The sequence below is a fragment of the Lissotriton helveticus genome, chromosome 5_1, assembly GCF_964261635.1.
Source record: "Lissotriton helveticus chromosome 5_1, aLisHel1.1, whole genome shotgun sequence".
NCBI lineage: Eukaryota > Metazoa > Chordata > Amphibia > Caudata > Salamandridae > Lissotriton > Lissotriton helveticus.
This window is the reverse complement of record NC_136065.1, coordinates 1,228,508,221-1,228,530,673: the sequence shown is the minus strand read 5'-3', so window position 1 is coordinate 1,228,530,673 and position 22,453 is coordinate 1,228,508,221. Positions and strand designations below refer to the sequence as shown.

General features: G+C 44.4%; 1 protein-coding gene across 1 annotated transcript in view; it reads right to left on the bottom strand.

The window, feature by feature from the left end:
* Nucleotides 1-22,453, bottom strand: part of LOC144752607 (scavenger receptor cysteine-rich domain-containing protein DMBT1-like) — a 1,088,995-nt gene that overhangs the window by 784,325 nt on the left and 282,217 nt on the right. The window contains exons 16-17 of the mRNA XM_078640489.1: nucleotides 13,671-13,997; nucleotides 10,592-10,621 (exon numbers count right to left, since the gene is read on the bottom strand). Coding sequence (XP_078496615.1) covers nucleotides 10,592-10,621; nucleotides 13,671-13,997 — 357 coding nt within the window. The remainder of the gene's footprint in view (nucleotides 1-10,591; nucleotides 10,622-13,670; nucleotides 13,998-22,453) is intronic.

The window sequence follows — 22,453 nt, the reverse complement described above, 5'->3', positions numbered from 1 at the left end:
GCCAAATGTTGACTCCGCACCTCGACAGAGGCACCCGTGGCACGCACAAGCAATTTGCTGGATCACGGCAAACGCTCTGTGAGAACACTGTCAATCTTGGGTTTACTTATTTCCTATTTCATCAGCAGCTGTAGTGTCCTGGCCAGCCGGTGTACTCGCCATTGACTACGCCACACACGGAGCTCAGTACACCTCTTTATTCTTTTGCGTGTAACCGCAAACTCAACATTCTAAACCTGCATTTAATTCACTATGCTCTAATGGATATGTCACAGACCTAAGGAATCAATCAGGAACCACAAAGGTTCCATCATTACATGCTCACCCGAAACTATGCAAGTTAGGGAAAATGCACAAAGATAGAGGAAGCGAAAGAAGGAAAAACTGTCACAAAGGGAGAATGCAGGAACCCGCAAGAGTGAGATAAAGGGACAGGGAGTATATGTTTGTTTATTAATGAAGCATGAGGTGGTGTTAAGACTACACACTCTTGGTATTCTGTGTGCCAAACTTTTTTACACCTTCCTCCGGCTTCTGAGAAGAGGGTGGGGCCAGCACACTTTGTCAAATTAAGCACTGTGCACATGTTTCGATGTTCTGTGCAAATCATTTAATTTCAATAAAAATGTGGGCTATATTTAGATCTTAAGCCAATCAGGCATCGGTTAGCGCTTGTTACGTGCACTGCACATACATACTGCACCCCACATCATAGAAATTATGCAAAGCCCATTTCATAGGAAATAAATTACAAATTACCTTGCAGAAACAGGCAGGGGCCCTTATTGTAAACTATCCCAGAGCAAGTTTTCATTATGACCATTAAAACGGTTTATGTCTCTGTCCCTCTTCTAGATTTTATCCCTCCCTAATTTGAACGCATCAAATTGAGTTTCCTGTGCGTTGCTTTTACTAAGGTCGGTGCAATTAAGGGCGGTGAATTAGTAAAAACCAAGTTTTGATATATTTAAATGTGTTACCATAAACTCTAGAGGAGTGAATATTCAGTTGCCCTCTGTGTTATTGGCAATATATAGCAAAGGGTCAGCACCCTTTAGACATACTGCGCTCTACACGACTTCAAATACACCAAACACACACACACACAAAGCATTTAAGCATTTCACACAAAGGAAGCCTCACAACACTTTAATAACGCAAAACCATACAAGAACATTTTCATTTGAAATTAATTTTGAGTTCTTTGGCAAAGGCAGGTACAGTGCCTTTCACACAAACTCTACCCCAGAGAACTTTATTAGGAGAAAAATACTTTGCTTACAAGAAGTCCACACGTCTCTCACAAAACAAAGACAGAAACAACAGCTACATATACAGATATGGAAAACAGAACAAAATATTTTCCCTAGGCAGATCCCAGAGGCAGGAAACTCTGCTAGAGCCGAGTGATACCCAACACAGTCAGAATGTGAAAGATTTTAAATCCAGAAAAATATCATCCGCCCAGTACTTGCCCAGTACTTGCGGACTCCAGGCTCGGACCCAGCCTCTTGACTTATATTGTTTTGAAAACCTGTGTTCATAGTTTTAAATTCCGCACTGTGTGCTTGTTTAAATTGCTTTCATGCACTTTGTTTGCCTTATTCACGCTGCTACCACTTATCTGCATTTGCAATGATCGCCATCATGTTACCTGATCTGCCTCATTAAGCAGCGCCCGGTCCCCGGTCCGTTGCAGCTCGTGCGGATTGTGCAGAGCGACTCAGGGCGTATCTCCTCACCTCTGGCTTGGGACTGGTGGTTTCTGGACGGCATGTCGGTCTAGCTTCTGCGTACTCCCCCCTGCCTATTTAGAGCAGGAAGGGACACAGACACGCGGAGCGGACGCGCGTAGCGGCGCGCCGGCGGCATGCTGATGGCATGCCAAAGACAAGCCCATCTGCGCCCGTTCGCGCCAGAACAACGCCAGCCACCAGGACCCCTGCCTCATTTTGTTCATTGGGCATAAATGAAGGTAAGCCATCAACCATGGCCACGCAGCGTTACTCCAGCTCAGAGTTAACAATTTTAAATAGGCCTTTCACCAACCTAAAACCAAATGACTTATTATGTACCAAGGAGTTTTTTTGTGCAACAAACGGTTGGCTTTCAGTCCTCTAGGAAGGAATTATATGCAACAACCACCTCTTGCCTTAATAAAAAAGGAGACCTACTAGATAGCCCTTATCAACTATACAGACTCTATCTGAATGCCCGGTACATCCCCAAACAAGCTTTAGAACCATGGAGTCTTTTAGACTTTGAAAAACCAGACGTCTGTTTCATAACTGAAACATGGCTCCAGGACCAGGCATATCCCGACATAGTGACTGCCTTTCCATCCCAATATCGGCTAACTAGATTAGATAGAGTGGTGTGAAGAGGAGGGGGGATAGTAGTGGCCTCCTGCACTACGGACAAAGCGGAAATACTTATTTTCAAAATCATAACCAAATCATCCGAAGTATGGACAGGAGCCCTAGTCTACAGACCCCCAGGCCAAAAAAACTATTTTGTAAACATTCTCCTTGAATTTATTGCACCCTATGTTCTAGCCGCTAATAACTTCATTCTTATAGGTGATTTCAACTAGCATGTGGATTTAGTACAGCACCCTGCCTCCGACCAATTGGTAACCTGACTACAGACATTAGGGCTGGTGCAGTTGGTAGCAGGTCCTACCCATCAGGCCGGTCATACTTTGGATGTGCTGTTCACTAATGCAACTAAACTCACAGTCGAACAACCTCAACTTCTACTTTGGTCGGAACATTATCTGCTAAAATTTGGCATTCATATGGATGCCCCTGAAATTCGGCTAGACAATGACTGCCCCTTAATTAGACCTTAGTAAAGTCACCCCTAAAGCGTTCTCCAACATATTTTAATGCTGAAGCCATAACAAATCCAGATAATGGCAATCAAGCAACTGCAGCCTTTGAAGAGGACATTATACTGGTCTTGAATACAGAAGCAAAGATGTCAAGAGTTAAGATGAAAGGCAAAGCATCTCATGGTTTACACCAGCACTAAAAACTGAGACATTTTCCTGCAGAACTGCCGAATGACACTGGAGATAAACCAAAACTACTGAAGACCAAATCAGATATAAACAAATTCACGGTACCTACTTAAACAATATTAAGCAGGCCAAAAAGTCCCACTTAACAGTGAGGATCAGTAATGCCGCCAATGCCAGTAAAGAGTTATATAAAATTCTGATGAAGATCACTACTCCTCAGGCAATCCAGCGCACCCTTCCCCCACACAAGAATAGGTCAATAAAGTATCCTCTTTTTTCGATGATACAAAGATCCAGTTTAATAACTGTCTGACCCACTGGATGGGAAATAGCAAATTACAGCTCAATGGCAGTAAAACCAAGATCATTCTGTTCGACAGGGCCGAAGAGTATTGGTCCAGCAGCTGGTAGCCTCAGGCATTGGGGCCATGCCCGTCCCCTAAACAAGTAGTCTGCAACCTTGGAATAACGATTGACAACAAGCTATTCATGAAAAATCATGTCAACCGTGTGTTAGGTACTTGTTACGGGATTCTGCGGAAGCTACGTAAAATCTTTAAATGGCTACCCATTGAAGCCATGAAGTCTCTGGTCCAGGGCTTAATTGTAAGCTGTATGGACTATAAGAATGGCCTACTTGCCTCCCTAAATGAAGACCTCTTTTCCAAACCACAAATTCTGCAAAATACTGCAGCTAGACTGATCTTAAATTTACCTTCAAGATCTCCCTCAACCCCAAGTTTGATATCCTTCCTCTGGCTGCCAGTCAGGAAGAGAGGTCACTTTATAATCCTGTGCCTAACTCATAAAAGTATCCAGGGCACTGGGCATGGATATCTAGTGAAAAAACTTAAAAGATATCAACCAGAAAGAACATTCAGATCCAGCTCAAAATCTCTTCTCACCACATTGCGTGTCCGCATCATACGCAATGGGGGTCAATCTTGTTCTTTTCTTGCCCCCCATCTCTGTAACAAGCTGCCATTTCATCTTCTATTGCAGATAACCAGCGCTTCCGCAAAGAATTGAAAACATGGCTGTTTGACCAGAAATAACGCTAGTTGGTTATGACCTCCAGTCGCTGGAACCTCCGCAAGCGCCATGAGACCTACCGGTGATATGTGCGCTTTACAAGTTTCTCTGACTTGACTTGACTTGATAAATGTGTAGACCAAGGCAGGAAAGCCATGTAGTATTTATGCACAGTGAGGCAGAGCGTCCTAACCTTTAAGGACTAGGCCACTGGTGACGTTTCTTGAACTAGAAATATACATCATGAACCCCATCAAACACCCAGATATTAATGAGTGTCAGAAGGGCCTGTCTCCATACTTCACAATTGTAATCAACAACTCATTTAGCTTCGGCACCATTCTTCACTAGTCAAAATAGGCTTCCCAGCTAATGAGATTTAGTTTTGTTCAAGAGCATCAAGTAAAGTTGCCTACTTATGCATTAGGCAGTATTGCTTTTTCTGATGTGCTGCTTCTTTTCTTGATTTCGCCTGTCATTTTAAGCCAATCAGATTCTGTTTGTTTGAGTAACATTATGACAGTTCATCCTATCACTGAACTTCTATGCATCTTTTTCATTTTGCTGATGTTCTCAAGCATATAAAGGTAAAGGACCCATTTCACATCAGTAATGAGACCGTCCTCCCAATTCCACCTTTGCTGGGTCCGAAAATAAAACCCGTAAAAACGATATGTGCTTCTGTGGTATTTTCCTTCAAAAAGAAAATGTGTGCAAATCAGGCCCGCATCGGGACAATGTGTGAAAATGGAGTCGGCAATTCCATACCCAGCATGACTTCCATTAAAGTTGGGCCCTGTAATTTGTGACTCCAAGTAATGGGGGGGGGCTGGGGGAGGATACTGGCTGAAATCATTAAATCCCACCACACTATCTCCTCATTTAGTTAATTAGCATGCTTCTCTATTGATGAACCTATAAATGAGGCATTGATATTAGACAGTTTCACTTTTTTCCCTCAAAATAGCTGCACCAAAATTACCAAATATTTTAAATACTTCTAATTGTGTTGCACTTTTGTAGAGCCAGTAGAGCTAGTTTTTGCATAAATTATCTTTGTAAACCTAAAAAATTGTTTTGCTTATGCCCACGTCTCCCCCTTATTACTTCTACCCCTCTAGCAGCTATCTGTATTAAGTTTCTTCAAGTTTGCTTGTATCAATTAGGGGCGCGGCTTGACGCCTCTGGGATGAGACTCTGATCCCAGGAGTCTTGACAAGATTCCCATATCCAGCTTCATCCTGCTGTAATTTTCTGTCCCTGCTGCAGGTGGGGCCCCAGGTGCTGACTGACATCGCCTTGGACACCCTCAGGCTGAATGAGAGGCAAGCGAGGCATCACTTTAGGCATTGAGCGATGGGAACGCGGCCCTCACACAATGTGGATTCAAGATGGCGGCCCATGAGTAGGCGGACACCTGAACGTTGAAGCAGAAAGTGCTCTCGGGGCCTCACCCGTTGTGGTGAGTGACCCCCACGGCAAAGAGCACTATTGAGGTATGACCATCAGGGCCCGTGATCTCACCCTGGAAGAGTGCCCCCTACTGACGAACGACCACTTTTGGTTAGCTGGGCTCTGCCTTTCCTTGATGGCTGGCGATTGCGGACACTACAGGGGCTTTATCAAGGGGGCTCCAGTTCCCTGCTGCAGGCCCCACAGGAGCTTTGATCGGGCCCATGAGCTGATAGGAGAGGTGTGTTCTACCTGCAGGATGCTCGCAGAGCAGCATGGTTTACCACTCCACAGAAGAGACTTTTGGTGAGCAGCCTGTGGAGTGTAGTTGGGTTTCCAGCTTACCAATGAGGTCAAGCCCCCCCGCTGACACCACTGGAGGCCCGATAAGGTCTGCAAGGGTCTTGCGAGAAGGGCCTCTGAGTAGCCCTATGGAGGAGAGCCTGTGATGGTAGGAAGCACATGTCAGGATCCCCCGGGGGCAGAGTAGTCTTCTGACTGCTTCCATCCACTGCCAGAGGCAACCACTGACATCGAAGGCCCATGAATTGCACGCTCATGTGCAGCCTGTCTGACATGGAGGCTGAGCTGGGATTGGGACTGCAGCATACCACCCAAAGTTGAGATCCCTGAGGTGGACATCAGGGAGTGGCCTGGGTGGGGAGCCCCATGCTGTCTTCATACCAGAAACTGGGCCTTGGAAGGCCTGCAGATGCAACTGCTGCTCTTGGGGGTTGGGAGTTGGGGGTTGGGGTTGGGGTTGGGAGTTGCCCCAGAGGCCTACTTGCAAGATTGCAATCCCAGAAGGGGTCCTTCTCCCCACTATGCCACTTGTGCCAATGGGGCAGTAGGTGTGCATATTAACTTCTCTGAAGAGCATCAGCTCCTTGCCGGCCCATCGTGGGATGCATGCTCTGCTCTTTCCCTCTGCACTGGATTGGAAGGCATTTTTGGTAATCCTGCTGGCTACCCTTGATGCTGGACCTTCCTTTTTCCCTGCATGCCCTCCCCACACCTCTGGGACCACTCTGCCGCTCTGTGTGACTCCTTCTGAGATGTGGTCTGCACCCCTGTTGCCCCCTAGATTTTCACCCATCACCCTAACTTACTATTGGCGATACCTCCTGGATGATTCACTGAGGTATGTCCCGGTGGAGCCTCACTCACACTGTGGACTAGATGATGCCATGCCCTCTCCTCCATACTTAGCGCCCAGACCACCATGTTGTTCTGCTGTCTCACCCCTCTGTAAATAAGTGGCAACAAAAATGCTGGAAAGAAATGCCAGCAGCGAAGGACTCCTCCGAGATTGGATTTTAGTCTAGCCCACCTAGGCGACTGATACAGGTCCCGTAAGACAAGCTATACTCTATCCTCCTAGCCATCAGTAATTCAAAGGGGACTTTGGAGCATAAGCACGATATGGTGGCGTAGGTACTAGGTCTGCTCACATCGAACCATCATACACTTGCTGATCACTTTGCAAGAACTGAAACAACACTACAGGAAATAGGTCCAACAATGAGGGACCTCCGAACCCGATTGAAAGATGTAATGAAGAAGGTCTGAATACTGGAGGAGCAGGCTGAGGACTTAGAAGACCAGGCCTGCAGAAAAAACATTAGGGTGGTTGGGAAACCTGAGAGAGTGGAGGGCACGGACATGGTTGCATTTCTTGATGATTGGCTCTGGCAGGTGTGGCCCCAGAGGGCCTCTCTTCTTTCTTTGCCATGGAGCAGACTCACAGGTTATCAACACTCCCTCCACCACCAGGCGGACACCCTTGCCCTATTGTAGCCCACCTTTGGCATTTTCAAGACCGTGACCACACTGGGTCTTCTCGGTCTTCACCTTGGCAGTGTAGAGGCAAGGGCCTAATTTCTGGAAGCTAGGCGGAAACTCAGGGAGATGAGCATTAAATATGCCATGCTATACCACATGCGCTTGTGTATTAATACTGCTCAAGGTACTGTGTTCTTCTCGAAGCCTCAGGAGATGTGGGAATGGCTTGAACTTAGTCCAGAGGAATGAAGGTCTGCCATGCACACATTACTCAAACATTGGGTGAGACATGGACGGGGGAGTGCCTAGACAGCTGCCCGGACACTGCAGGCCCAGAGAAGTGCTGTGGAGGTGGTGGCCAACCTTACAGTTTCAGAGACGAGTCAGTGCTCGCCATCTGCTGCTAATTCAGGCCCAACTTCGACTCCAGCCTTGACCCTGCCCAAAATAGGGATCTGCCCCAGGTCACTCTGCAGATGCCTGATAGCATTCATTCAACCAGCCTTGACTTTATCAGAGCAGCTGGTTGGGAGGGGAGCCTGTATGGAGGCGTTGTCATTTCCTCCCCTATTTTGGCTGCTCATCTTGATGTCCTTGAGGGCCTCTATGGCAAAGGAGTGTGTAATCCTTTTGCTTTTTCAAGACCGGTTTTGATACCACCCTGCTGAGGCTCCTATTTCTTCGGGGTTTCTGACTTATTCCTATGATTTCATGTACTGAAATGTAGGTGACCCTTTGGCCCGCAAGTTTTTTTGATTGAGTATTCTTGTTCTGATGGGTGGATGTTACCTTGCTGTCCTGGGGAAGGGGAATTGGGGGAGGGGTTTCTCTTGTTCTTATAGCATGGGTTGTACTGAATGTCTTTTCTCTCCTTATCCACGGCTGGCTATGATGACGGCGCTGTCACTCGCCTAAGTGTACCTGGGTGACTTTAACTGTGTTGCTAAAGTGGACCTAGATCACTCTCACCCTTAACTGAGGGATTCCTCTTTGCTCATGTGGCCAATAGGTTGTCTGTATGGCAACCACATTGGGGCCTGTTCGATGACTGGCGCCATCTCCACCCTCTAGACTGGGATTACTCTTTCCATTCAACTGTGCATGCCCTTCATGTCCAACTCGATAACTTGTTATGCTCCCCTAATATGTTGGGGCCTCTCACAGGCATAGAAAACCATCTTGGATCATAAACCATCACTGTTGATATTGCACTGGGAACTTACCATGCATACCGAACTGGCATCTAAAAAACTGCCAGCCTGGAGGACCCTGCATTTCAGGAATTGGTCCGAAAGACCATCCCGCACTTCTTAGCTGAAAATGAGGGCACTGGCTCCACAATCCAAACTGAATGGGAGACATTTAAGGTCGTCCTCTGAGGGGAGTGCATGCTAGAAACAGTGGGGGTGCACCAAACTCTCTTGAGAGAGGCTGTTCTGTGAGAGGGGACCCTTAGGAAACTACAGCTGCCCGATAGACCAAATCTTCATCAGACCATATTGGAAGAGAAAAAAAGGGTGACGGAATATGTAGAGTGTCTCTGCTGCTTCATTTACAAAGAATATATGATCTGTGCATACAAAGAGTGGGACAACACAGGACCCCTGCTGGTATGGTTGGCCAACCTTGCTTGGCAGGGCTCCCTGCTCCTGGAGCTAGTGGATCCCATGGGGACCAGGTTCCGTAGACAGGCCAAAATTAACGATCCTTTGCCAACTATTATGCCAGACTGTACTCGAGGGGGCCTGTAATGCAGGACCGAGCCATCCATGAGTGGCTCAGAGATCTTCCTCTTATCTGACTTCTGCCAGAATTGGTGGAGGTACTGGGGGGGAATACATAATGGAGTAGAAAATCCGAACTGAAGTCCACCATATGGTCCATTGCACGGTCCCAGGGACAACCGGCATTCTGGTGGAGTTTTACGCCACCTACATTTAACTGTTGGCCCATGACTAGTTGCACTGTATTGCAAAGCATTAATGAATCAAGCCCTGCCCCTCACACTAAAGGAGGCCCTTATTGTTTGCCTGCTTAAACCCAGGAGGCCTACTACTGACATAACGGAATATGGCATGCTGTCAATATTAAATGTTGTTTTGTTGGCCAAGTTTATAATCACAATGCACTGGAAACAGCCAACGGGTTTTTACATTGAGCGATTGAGGGCAAACCCCCTGCAGTGCGTGGACTGGGAGGAATGTGCATGGGAGACACTGCTGACTTACAGGGGAACACAGCCAATAGCTATGGCTCTCTAATTGGAGTAAGGGTGGTGAGAGGTGACCATTGAATAACCCAAGATTAAACTTCCTCTGACCATTGGGCCGACATGCCACTGTAGAACAAGCCTAAACCCCCACAGACCTGCTGAGTCACCTGAGCGCTGGCAGGACCCAGGTGTGCGTGGTGAACTTAGGTGCTTGCCTACATACACTTGGTTTCTTCGTCCAACTTTATGAGGGGAGAGAGCGGACACCATGGGAGTTGAGGGGAGGGATAGGGAGAGGTTGAAGACACACACAAACGATAACAGGACACCAGCCCCAACCCCTTTTCTATTGGGGCGGCCGCTGTGCACTCCTCCAGCATTCCTGGAGAGATTGACATTTCATAATATGTGTACACTGATTCGGATCTTCGAGGTGTCCCATGCTTGTTATTAATCACCAGGGGGTTGGTATATACGTAGATGTTTCTGTTATTTGGATTGTATCTGTATACATTACTGGTTGTCCTCTGCCACTGTCTTGAATGCTAATAAAGTTTGTTTACAAAACAAATAGGTGCAGGCTACATAGGCAATTTATAAGATTTGTGGAGTGGGTTGTGAGAGCATTCCAAGAAGCAATAGCAAAACAGATTTCCCAACAATCACATTGGCATATCATTTTATAATACATTACCCGACAAGCAGGGGGCATGAGGGGTAATTAAGGGACAGCGGAAAGGGAGAGGAACATGATTTGGTAGGGATACTAAGTGAGAGAAAAAATTATTTTTGTAAAATAGCCAACATATTTGAAGAGGGAGAGAACGTGTGCGTTTTTGCTTGTGTGTATGTAAAAATGTCTGATGAATTCTGACAGACACCTCACCATTCTCGACAGAAACGGCTGTTCATAATTATTGACCACAAAATACATTTATTAGGGGTGTGGCACCCCCCCAAAAAAAACCTCCTCTCCCGAAGCTACGCCCCTGCCAAGGGGTACTTAATCCACCGAAAGTGGATGGTTAAAGCAAGCATGTCACTGAAAACTGATATTTTATTTCACAATGAGAACCATCTGAGAAACATACCTGAGGGGCTGAGGGTCAAATTCCGAGCAGCTGTGAAGACAGAAATAGAACATAATGTTAGAGAAGATGACATCATAAATTACATTTAAGTGTGTAACAGCCTGCAGATTTACAGTGGTTGTCCTGTTTCAAGAATTTATTGCAAGAATGATATTACTCGTTACTTATCACAAGTCCTCAAGAAGGACTCTGAGGCCTGCTTACAAACTCTACAAGAACATTTAAGAAGAGTTTTCTATTCAAACGAACTATCAACCCTCATGATGTGATCATTCGGGCAAACCAAAGGGGAAATTGCAGTAATACTTCAATTGCACAGATGGGCAGAACAGGTTTTCCTCTGGGACAAACAGTGAAAGAAATGTATTATAAACATCTGAACACAATAACACTCCGAGTTACTATGGAATGTATTGTGACCCATCTCACTCCGCCTGTCAACTCAGACTACTAGTTCGTATCATGTCCCCTTTCAGTTGAAGGTTGTGGAAAAGGCAGCAACTCTTCAACTAAAACACTGCCAGAGTCCAACAGCCTTTCAGAGTCCTGGCAGTTCGGCTTTCCTCTCATTCGGGGTACAAATATTGCATTCATACATGCCAGTCTTAAGATCTTTATCTCGTCTGGCCTCTTATTAAAACTTAGACAAATTAGATTACTTCATTCAATGGCAAGATCAGTTTCATTTTTCATATTTCAATGTCAATAGACTAGGGGGTCCATTAGGATGTCGGGCGGATTGCAGAGAGCACCGCCCGCCACAATGCTGAAAATACAGGATGTGCCCGCCACTGTGGCGGGCACATCCTAATGGCACCCCCGGGACCCCCGCCCTTATGGCAGGCGGTCCTGATTTACGAAAGCATGACGGGCGGGCAAAGTGCGCCCGTCATCCTAATGGACCCCTAGGTTTCAAAAGTTTAAATATGAATACCTTATGTCTAGGGCTCCCGTTTTAATCTGGTATGTGTCTGCATTGATCAATATTTACTTTTGCCTATTTTATCTCCATGTATCCATATTTATTTTGGACTTTATGAAAAAATGTAACCGCAACTGGTATATTTCAGTATATATCGAATAGTACATGTATGCTCATACTTAAATGTCTAATGCATTTTGATGCTACATGTATCCATGTATGATATAAATGCACTCAGATAAGCCCAAGAGCAGTGTAGCTCACACACATTCACACATGCAGCTCTTTAATGTTAATTTTAATTAGAATACATTCCAAACTTTTTTAATGACCTGAGCTATTAGCTTTGCAGTCTTAGGAAACAGAACTAAAAAAAAACACCAGAAATACTTTTTTTCTATTTGTATCCATACTTAAAAATAAAAACAGACAGAAATATAGATGTTTATCTCTCTATATTTCTCTGTAAAAATCAGTAAAAACTTACAACTGGGAGCCCTAATTATGACCGCTATATTTATTTAGTGGGAAACATTTCCTCACATTGAGCTTCAAAGCAACTCTTCGGTATATTATATCTGCCGCTTTTTAATCTCATCAGAGGAGAGCAGCAATGCTGGTTTGTGAGTAGTTAAATATTCATTTAGCATTTTGATTGAGTACATGTACAAATAACAGCCTGTACTGATAGGGAGCATCTCCCCTTGTTTGCAGCCATCAGTCCCTAGGAAGCAGAAACTTGAAGAACTTACACTGGGACTGCGGTCCACTAATAAAGCATCAGACAAATGTGCATTTCACAATGTATCTGTTGTGTCACAACAGCATGTTTATTAGCCCCAATTCTCATGTTCCATTACATTATTGTCATTAAACTATTCAGGTAGTAAAACATTCTACACATTTTTTTCAATTCACAATTCAAAAATAAAAGTGAGTAAGCCCACAGTAGATAACACAACAACACCATAGTCTAAACATCTAAAGTGTGTATTGTGTAACAGGGGTGTAAACCAAGCCCCTGCACCCCCGCAGTGTGGGGGCCCAACCTCTTTAGGGACTCCCAACCCTTCAGGGGGCCCTGAATCAGGACAAGGTCAATAAATATCTGTGAGCTATGGGAGACTTAGGGGACCCTCATCAGAGTCTCAAGGGGTGTCCCATCATTTTGAGTTACAATGTTGTTGTATGTTCAGTGGCATTCGCCAGACAGACCTTCGGCAAAGTGCATGACAGGGTGGAAGGTAAAGGAGAAAAAAGGAGGTTGTTATGGTCATGTACCAACTGCCCTCACTGAGGGAGGCATCACATTATTCCCACTTCAACGTGGAATGGGGACAATAGGCTGACACACGAGAGGATCTATGAATGACAAATAGAGCCATTACAATAACATGTTGTAATCCAGAAGGTACCAGACCAGAGCCAATTAACACCCCTCAAACACTGAGCACGCATGTTATAGCTCCACCAATGTTGAGTACTTAGGCATCATTTCTAGTAGAACAAACCCCTGCGGTTCCAAATTCTCATAGTGATTAATGCCAGTCATCGCCCCATTGTAACATACCCCATTCATAGGTCGCAAAATTCTGAGTCCTCATAGACAGTCCACACTAAATTAAAACAACTCGTTATTCCAACAATACTCAGTCATCAAGGACTACTCATGCCCTGTGTAATCTATTTATGGTTTTGATAGATTTGACTTACTGATGATCAGTCACGAGCAGAGTGTCAGCCAGCTGCTGAAATCATCAAGCTATGCTCAGGGTGAGGTGAGATTACTTAGCAGTTCACATATAAGTAATGTGAAGGGCACTTCTGCTTCTTTTTCTAGCCTTTCGTTCTATCTCCCAAATTTCTCCATCTCTACTTAGCTACAGAACACCTGTGAAACATGGCCAACGATTCAGTCTACTGCCACTCAAAGAGGCACCCTGAATCTCATTCATTGGCGCCTTAAAACCTATACCCTACAATTTTCTGCAGATTTCAGACTTAGGTAACTCCAGTACTACATTTTATCCATTAATCATATTTTGTGCTTTATAAAAAGTCCAACTGCAGTGGGTTCCAAAACACAGCTCTCCATTTGGCAGTGAGAGATAAATGCTTGAGCGGGGTTACATGCACAAACTTTATGGCCACTCCTACCTGAGCAAATGACGCCGGCATCCTCGCCATGCACGCAATTGTGAACGTTCCATCCACTGCTTGCACAACCCCACAGGTAGGCTTCATTTCCCCTGCAGTTCATGTCGTCCAAGAGAATACTGCCATTGCCAGGACCAAAATAAGCATTACTTGGGGCAGAGGAGGCGTTTCCACACTGTAGCTGCATGCACACCACGTTTGCGTCGCTCATGTCCCATCCGTCATCGCACACTGTTCCCCATGCACCCGCGTAGTACACCTCCACACGTCCAGCACAGCGGTCCCAGCCGTTGGCGAGTCTAAGAAGGTGAGGAGACTCTGTGGAGGCTAAAGAGAATGAAATCATGCAGCTGAACCCCAAAGCCTCTATGACACAAACAATGTCTATTTAAACTAAGCACAGCTTGCAGAATGCCACAGAGTTGCAATTACTTTTGTTTCTCATTTGTTGACAATAAAAACACCTTCATTCCTGCTTGACAACAAATCACTCATTGATTTTGTAAAGTCAAATATCTGGACACAGCATTCAGCCTTAATTACCGTCCAAGAAATGTCAGAGGCAGGTTTTGTGCCAGAGTGGGCAAAATACTTCATAAGGAGGGCCCTAATTAGTCACAAATGTTGACTTTTCAACCTCGAGGAGACATAAAACGCAGCAGTGAAGAGTTTTATTTCTCAGACCAGCAGTAATGAGAAATAAATCTATGGTACAAATTGCACACAGCTCTCCATGAGAGAGAGACATAATTGCTCCAGGAGTTTGGATGGTGGATGTCTATCAAATAGTGTGCATAATGTGTACCTCCTTAATTTGCTAAAAAGCCTCTGGTCTGATGGGTCACACTCAGGATATAGTCCAGCACCTCCCTGTACCTCCACTGTGTGCCATGAAAAACTGATACCCACCTAAGGGGTTTTGCGTTTTACCTTCCATGAGAAAATTCTGCAAACTGTGTGACAACTGTGCATTTCTCTACAACATCAAGGGTATATGATGCAGTTGAAAAATCTGAAAGTGCTATTTCACTTGCTCTATGAGTGTATACATTTCGTGTAGCATCTTTATCACTTCTACATTACACTCCCTCTGCTTCCATATGCTTCATCTTCTCAGTCATAGATTATGATGAGAATCTACTTGGAAGGGTTAGAGTGGAAACAATTAGTTACACAGAACTCCTGCTCCTGGAATACAGAATCACAAAGAAGTGTGGGATTTCCGCACCTGGCTGTCATCAGTACAACTGAATCAGAAATCGGGATCAGAAATTACAAGGACGTTTTGAGAGAGGCAAGATGTCGTCTGCGATGGACGCATGAGCAAGCGGCTCCTGCCGGACCCTGCTGGGCATATTGGAGTGACGGAGTAAAGGAGCAAAGGAGAAGGAGACGGGCTTTGGTTTATCGGTGTTAAACTTACCGGTGACCTTGCTGGTGGAGCTTTGTTGTCGGACTGCAGGATTGGTGCTTACGCTGTGCGCTTTGCTGGAGGTCAGAGTCTGATGCTGCGGCTGCGGCTGTTCTCGGTTTCGAGATTGTGGTGGTTATGGAGGGATTAAGTTTGCTGGGCGTTACTGGAGGACCGGCTCACCTGCTCTGTGTTTCCTGACTCTGCCGTGAGCCCTATGCAACGAAAACAGCAAAAGGAGATGCCGCCGAAAGGAAACCGCAGAAGGAATCGAGGACAGGAAGGAGAGTCTGTGGAAGCTGCAGACGCCGCGGATGGTGCAGCAGGAATTGCTTAGGTGAGAGGAACACTACAAGCCGACAACCGCAAAGGAGATACAGCTTGTTTAGCGGACTCTGGCTCAGTTGCAACTGCAACTAGAGCTAAAATGGCACAAACTATGGGGAAAAAATTCCAGATTTGTTCTTGGCGGCTAGAGACAAGGAAAATGAGAGACTGCGACGGGGGAGTAAGGGTGTGGAACCAGTGACGATTTCAGGAGCTTTGGTTGATGTAGAAAGCGAACTTGGTGGTGAAGCTGAGGAGGCTCTCATAAATGTTCTGGCTAATCCTTTGGCTAGTATAGAGACACTTGTAATTATAGAGGAAATGAAAAGTGATGTTGGTGCCGTAGGCGGTAAGGCGCTAACTGTACCCCTTGAAGCCTCTGAACCCCCTGAAGTAAATATAAGCAGTGAGGTGTTAAGTCCTGATCTTAGCTCAGGGGTGGACAATCGAGGAGGCCAGGAACAGCAAATATTGGCCCCAGAAACTGATTCGGCGGATTTCTATTCCCTGTCTGAACAGTCGATGTCCTCCTGCGAGGACCTTGCTTTTCAATATTCGGCCCATATGAGTATGGGTAAAGGAAGTATGCATAGTAGTCTGGATTTGGAAGGTCACGGAGAGAGCAGTACCCAAACTGTTAGGAAACTTGATCTGAATGGGAAGAAGGGTACCCCTGGAAATTCTTTGGCGCAAGGGGGTCAATTGGATGAACCAGGGACAGAGGTGGAAGAAATCTCTTTGGCTTTGATTTATCAATCGATTATGCAACATCAGGATGAGACTCGAGAAGAGAGTCAAAGGGCTCAGAACTCTTGTAGGAAGCTTCAGAATTCGGTTAGACGCCTGGTAAAATCGCATGCGGAATTCCTATCGAGATTTAATGAAGCGGAGGCTCATATCTCCACCTTAGAGGATGAACTAGCACAACATAAGACTGTTATTGATACGCATATGGCGACTAAGGAAGACATTAATTGGAAATTAGCGGACATTGAAAATTGGTCACGTAGAAATAACCTGAGGGTCCTTCAGATACCGGAAGGGAAGGAGGGTTCAGATCCTCAAGGGTTTATTATTGATTTGTTTAAAAAAGCCTTACCTGAGGTGACGAAGTGGGATTGGGACATGGAGGTGGAGCGGGTGCATCGATTCCCATTTACTATTCAACCCCAGAGACCTGGACAGCCAGATCAAAAACCTAGGGCTATTTTAGTGTCTTTAAACAGTTTTCTCGCCCGGGAGGAAGTATTTTTGAAGGCACGGCCGGATAAGAAAAGAAATGGGGGCGACTTTGATTTTTTTATGCGCCCTGATTTATGCCATCAGTCAGTAGAGTTAGGTTGGCGGCATCGGCAGATGATTCCGGAGTTTCAATCTAAGGGGGCCCAGGCATTTCTAATGTTTCCAGCTGAGTTGAAAGTGATACATAAAGAACGTACTCGTTTCTTTACCAATATTGGGTCGCCGAAAGAATTTCTGGGCTCTATTCAGTAAATCCATTTAGTCAACCTGAACTGTGTAGTTGGAGATTTCTGGTTTAGGGTTTTCTCTGTCTTCCTTTTTTTAATTCTCCTTCTCAATCCTTTCTCTTCCCTTTAATGTTTATTCGGTGTAGGGGCTGGAATGTGAGACCCACAGGCAGAGGCAGGGGGATGTGGATGAGCTTGTATCTACAGGACTATGAGTCCTAAAGCCTCGTTAAAGGGGGGGTGGATAGTGGGGGGAGGGAGGTGGTTAAAGGGTGGAGGGGCAAGGGAGTTAAGGGGGGTGGGTAGCACTTAGGTGGGGTGTAAAAGGGGAAAACAAATTAACAGCGGCAAGAAAGTGTTCAGTTTGTAAGATTCAAATAAATGTACTTATAATAAGCAGATGTCAGATGGCAGTTTTACATTTTTTTTGTTTAAGGTTAGTAGTGTTTGTGGGGAGAATATCAACATACGACCTTAATAATGTTGAGTGATTGAATAAAAATGTGTACATTAAATGTGTGAGGTCTTAATAACTGGGCAAAGCGACAAAAGTGGGAGCTGAAATTCGACATATTCGGCCTGATTTACTTTGTATACAGGAGACACATATACCCTGGCCTAATCGAGGGTTATTGAAATCTGGGGTTTACATTGTTATCGGCTTCGGGTCAGTCGGGTATGACTCGGGGGTAGCCATTTTAGCTAGTAGTAACTCTGTGAGGTGTGGGCGGAGGTTGGCTGATAAGTTTGGCGGGTGGGCTATCGTTGAGTGTGGGGTTGAGGGTTATTATTTTACGCTTTGCACTATGTATGGGTCTAATTTGGATGATCGTAGGATTTAGTTTGATTTAAATACAGAAGTAGCTACATGGCCATCCCCCTGATAATATGTGGGGACATTAATATTAACCTGACTAATCAGACCTTATTGGAGGGTCCCCAGAAATATGTTGGACGGAAACCTAAAGTTTTTAAAGCACTTTATGATCTAACCCGGGATCATGGCTTAGTGGATGGTTGGGGTAAAATAAAAGGACAAGATTTGGGGTTTACCTTCTATTCACATCCACATAAAAAAATAGTAAGGTTAGATTACTTGTTTGCATCCTCCTCTTCGTTAACCGGTGCGTCTATTCAGGTATTTCCGAGGATCTCCTCAGATCATGCCCCTGTTGCTTTAGAATTAATGGTACCTATGGGGTAGGTGGCCCGGTAATTCTTTCTCATTTGACAGGAAACTTTGTTTAAATAAAGAAATTAAGGAACAAATGGGATATTGGACTAAGGATTTTTTTTAATAATGTAAAAAAAAAATCACTCTGAGAGTGGCGGAAGGCGCTCTAACTACAGGGATCATGGTAGGTAAGAAGGATATCTCTAGTGAACACTTGCTAAATGTCGCGGAAGGGCTTTGGGTTTTTGGAGTGAAGAGAATGCTAGGAAATATCTTACCTCGAAACAACAAATTCATGAATTTGGGGAGACTATTGGAAGATCATTGGCGTTGCGACTTCGAATGAAGGGATCTGCTAGAACCATTCAAGAAATGAAAGATCAGAATGGGGTGTTACATTCTGACCCTCAACAGATACTTTCTATTTTTCAGCAGTTTTATTCTACCCTTTACACTCATCAGGGAGTTTCGAATGGGGGTGTAAATGTATCTGTGTGGGGAGAATTGGCACAACTAGATCCTCTTTTGGCAGAGCAACTTGACTCCCTGATCTCTATGAAAGAATTAGAAATGGCTGTAAAACGTTTAGCTTTAGGAAAGGCGGCGGGACCTGATAGGATACCCGTGGAGGTGTACAGGCTGTTTTTTCCTTTGATTAAAGATGAGCTGCTGAAGGTTTTTCAGGTAGCACAGTCTGGGCAACCACCTAAATCTTGGTCAGAAGCTACAATTTCAGTTTGCAGTAAAAAGGGTAAACCTCTGGAGTTGGTTGGATCATATCTGTGTCAATTGATGGATCGGAGCGGTTTTGGAGGAAAATGAATACGAGCGATACAAGTTTTGTATGAAGCTCCTAGCGCTAAGATTTCCTCAATAGGTTTTCTATCAGAGGTGGTGCCCATAACCCGAGGTACTCGTCAAGGCTGTCCTTGTTCTCCCCTATTATTTGCCCTTTATATAAATCCATTTTAGAGCTACTATCGTATAATGTCCGTATTCCTCCTTTTTTGGTTCATGATTATCAATTTTCTGTTTTTGCATACGCAGATGACATAGCTGTGATCACTGTGGACCCCACTGGTGCAATGTATGAAATTGAGCGGTTAGCAACAGAGTTTGTGGTAATGGCAGGTTATAAGCTCAATGTGTCTAAAACACAAATCTTGTGTTCTGCTAATATTCAATGGAGGGATGAGCGAGTAATTAAAGAAGTGACATACCTGGGTATGCAAACACGATCTTCTGTGTCCGAACTGATGGAAGTAAATTGGAATTTATTGATTGGTAATATTAAAAATTCTTTGGACAGATGTGGCGGCTAAGTTTCACAATAATAGGGCGATGTAACATCATTAAAATGAAGATGTTACCCAAAGCTCTTTATTTATTTCGCTTGTTACCTCTGGAAGGTACAAAGGTAAGACTACAAAATCTCCAATCAATTTGTGGGAAATTTATTTGGAACCCTGGTAGGCCTAGACGGGCGATGCACTTTATGACGCTACCTCTCTCTCTCTCGAGAGAGAGGGGGTCTAGCGGTTCCGGATTTCGCCTTTTATTTTTATACATGTTTTTTGTTGAAAACGCAATTGGTACTTACTGGGGAAGGTGCCATCAGTAGGGCTAATTCACCTACTATTTTTGAAATTCTTATGGGTCCTATCGCTAAACAATGTTTATTTAGGGAAGTGGATGGTAGTTATTTTAAACGGACGCGATTTAAGGTCCTGAGTAGTGCCTATAAAGTGTAGAAATGAATGCGGATGCCGATAACAATGAGGAAAAATTCATATTACACACCTTTGCAAGCAGTGAAGATTTTACCTGGTATATTTCAGGGTAACACTGTCTTAGCTTGGATGAAAAAAGGTATCAGAATTTTAGGTGATTTCTACTCTATTGATGGGGTGTGTGAATCTTTTGATGATTTGGTCTTACAGTATGGTATCCCCAGAATACAATTTTAAAATTTTTTGCAGATTAGAGATCTTTTGTGTCGCATTAACTTTAATATGAAACCCCATTCTCTTATAGAAACGGTTAGACGACAATCTAGAATCGGAAAAATATATCAGTTATTATTAGCTGATAGACCAGATGATCTGAATAAATACAACATAAAATGGTCAAGGGATTTGGGAGAGGCAGATATTAGGGTTAAGAAGCTTATTGCAGCTTCCAGGGAAATACTAATGTCAGCAAATCTGAAGGCCCAATTTTTTAAGTCCCTTTTTGATTTATATTATACCCCCGCATGTATGGCTAAATGGGGGCCTAAGTTGTATGAACAACAGACAAGAACCTAGGAGGTCTATAGGCCAACCATCTTGCTTGCTTAAACTGGCAAAACTAATAAGTCAGTTAGTGCTGCAGTCACCATGTAACAGTATCAAAACAATAGAGAGGGAGTGAGAGACACAAAAGTATGAGAAAAGAGAGCAAACAGAGTCGTGATATCTAAGACTCAATTGAAAAGTCTGGTCAAACCAAATCCAGCACAAATGATTTGTGGATAACCATCAAACAAACCAGATGATCGGTCCTATCATTTGGTCAGTCCACACTGTGACCTGGTGGGTCCTTTGATCATCTGGACCTTATGCCACACAGTCGGTATAAGTACTGGATACGGTCTACAGTGAGAGTGAACCTCCAATTGTTGGTCTGATTGTGATGGTTAGTGAAAAGTAATGAAAAGACAGTGCAATGTACAAAAAGGTGGTGAAGCTTCAAATAGGGTGATGTCACTGTGTCTAAACAAACACTTTAATAGAAACCAGGCGCATCCCTTAATTAAAAAATAGGAACAGCGCAAACGACAGCGTGGAACAAATAACTGTCGCAATTAGGGCCAACATGTTTCTGCCTACCGGGCAAATCGTCCGATGGCTTTCATCTGGGCCACTGCTCTAAGAAAGTTGCTACTGTTTAGTATAAGTGAAAAAAGAAAAATATATATAAGTAGGAACGATACAACCTGTACCTACAGTTATATACACATCCTCCTTGTCAGTGGACGTTCAACGTGATCTAGAAAAACATATACGTGATATTCAGGTTAATAACATACTTTTAACGTACAAATGTGCTCTCATCCTCTCTTGTGCATATAATAAACTGTGCTAACAGTATTAAACATTTTAATTGCTCACCCAACATGACAGGGGACTGGACCACACCTCACCTGGACCGTGCTCAGGTATCTGAGGACCGCACTGTGAAACAGAAAAATGTGAACAGGTGAAGGCATCAAAACTCCATACAACATATGGAGTATAAAGATGTCTACTTTCAATCCCTGTTACATACGTCACATCTGTCCACATGTAAACTCAATAGTGGAAAGCCCACCAGGGATAGGGCTAGTACTCCGTAAATTCGTGCTAACACAGCAAGTAGCTTCATACTGATCTTCTTATATGTTTGTACATGAACTGTGAGTCAGTAAAGTTAATCCAAATCTGTGTACAAAGGGTAAAAGCAGGGATCCTGCAGATCTAAACAGTGACCACCAATGTAGCTAATACCCCCAATTGATGTGTGAACACGACCCTCTAGCATTCTCTTAGGTGCATGTTCTCTAAGAGTACACTAAAACAAGTGTATTAGCATGGTTCTGATATGGTATACACCCGTTACGACGCAACTTTTACTCCGCACTACCATTACAACGCGGGCATTACAACGCATGGCATTACAACGCATTGCGCTGGGGGGCGCTCTAGGATAAGAGGTAAGTTTAATTTACTATCCAACACCTTCCCTAGGGTCCACGGGGACTGGAGTTAGAATAGTAAATTATACTTACCACTATCCAGCACCCCAAAGCGCTATGCGTTGTAACGGTATTCGTTGTAAATACCGCGTTGTAATGGTACGCGGAGTAAAAGTATGCGTTGTAACGTCATACATCCTTCTGATATTCCTCAGTAATGGCCACAACTAGCTATTTCACTCACCTATCCGTCGGTGCCACAAGACTCGCCTGAGGCTTGGGGGAGGCACTGCACCGGAAGAAGAGTGGGTTTACATGCAAAAACAACAAAGGGGACTACTTTGCCATCGTGTCTGTACTGAAAGTACCCACAAGTGTTAATACATGTGCTCAACGCTGTCTGCACAACCAATATGTGGGTAGAAAAGGGGATCTGTATTGATAGATGAATCGCCCCGTATAGTTTAAAACTCTGTGGCTGACCGCAATGCTTAAATGATCCCCGGGCGCCCGTATCAATCCGCGGGACTACAGAATGACGTCATATCGGTCATTTCTGTAGTTCCAGCGACGCGGGCGCCTGCAGACGAATTAATCAGTTTGAAATTACCTGATCACACAAAAAGATGACTATTCCTTCTTTGGGAGCCCTGTTAGCCATTCTACTGTGTATTGGAGCATGTCAAC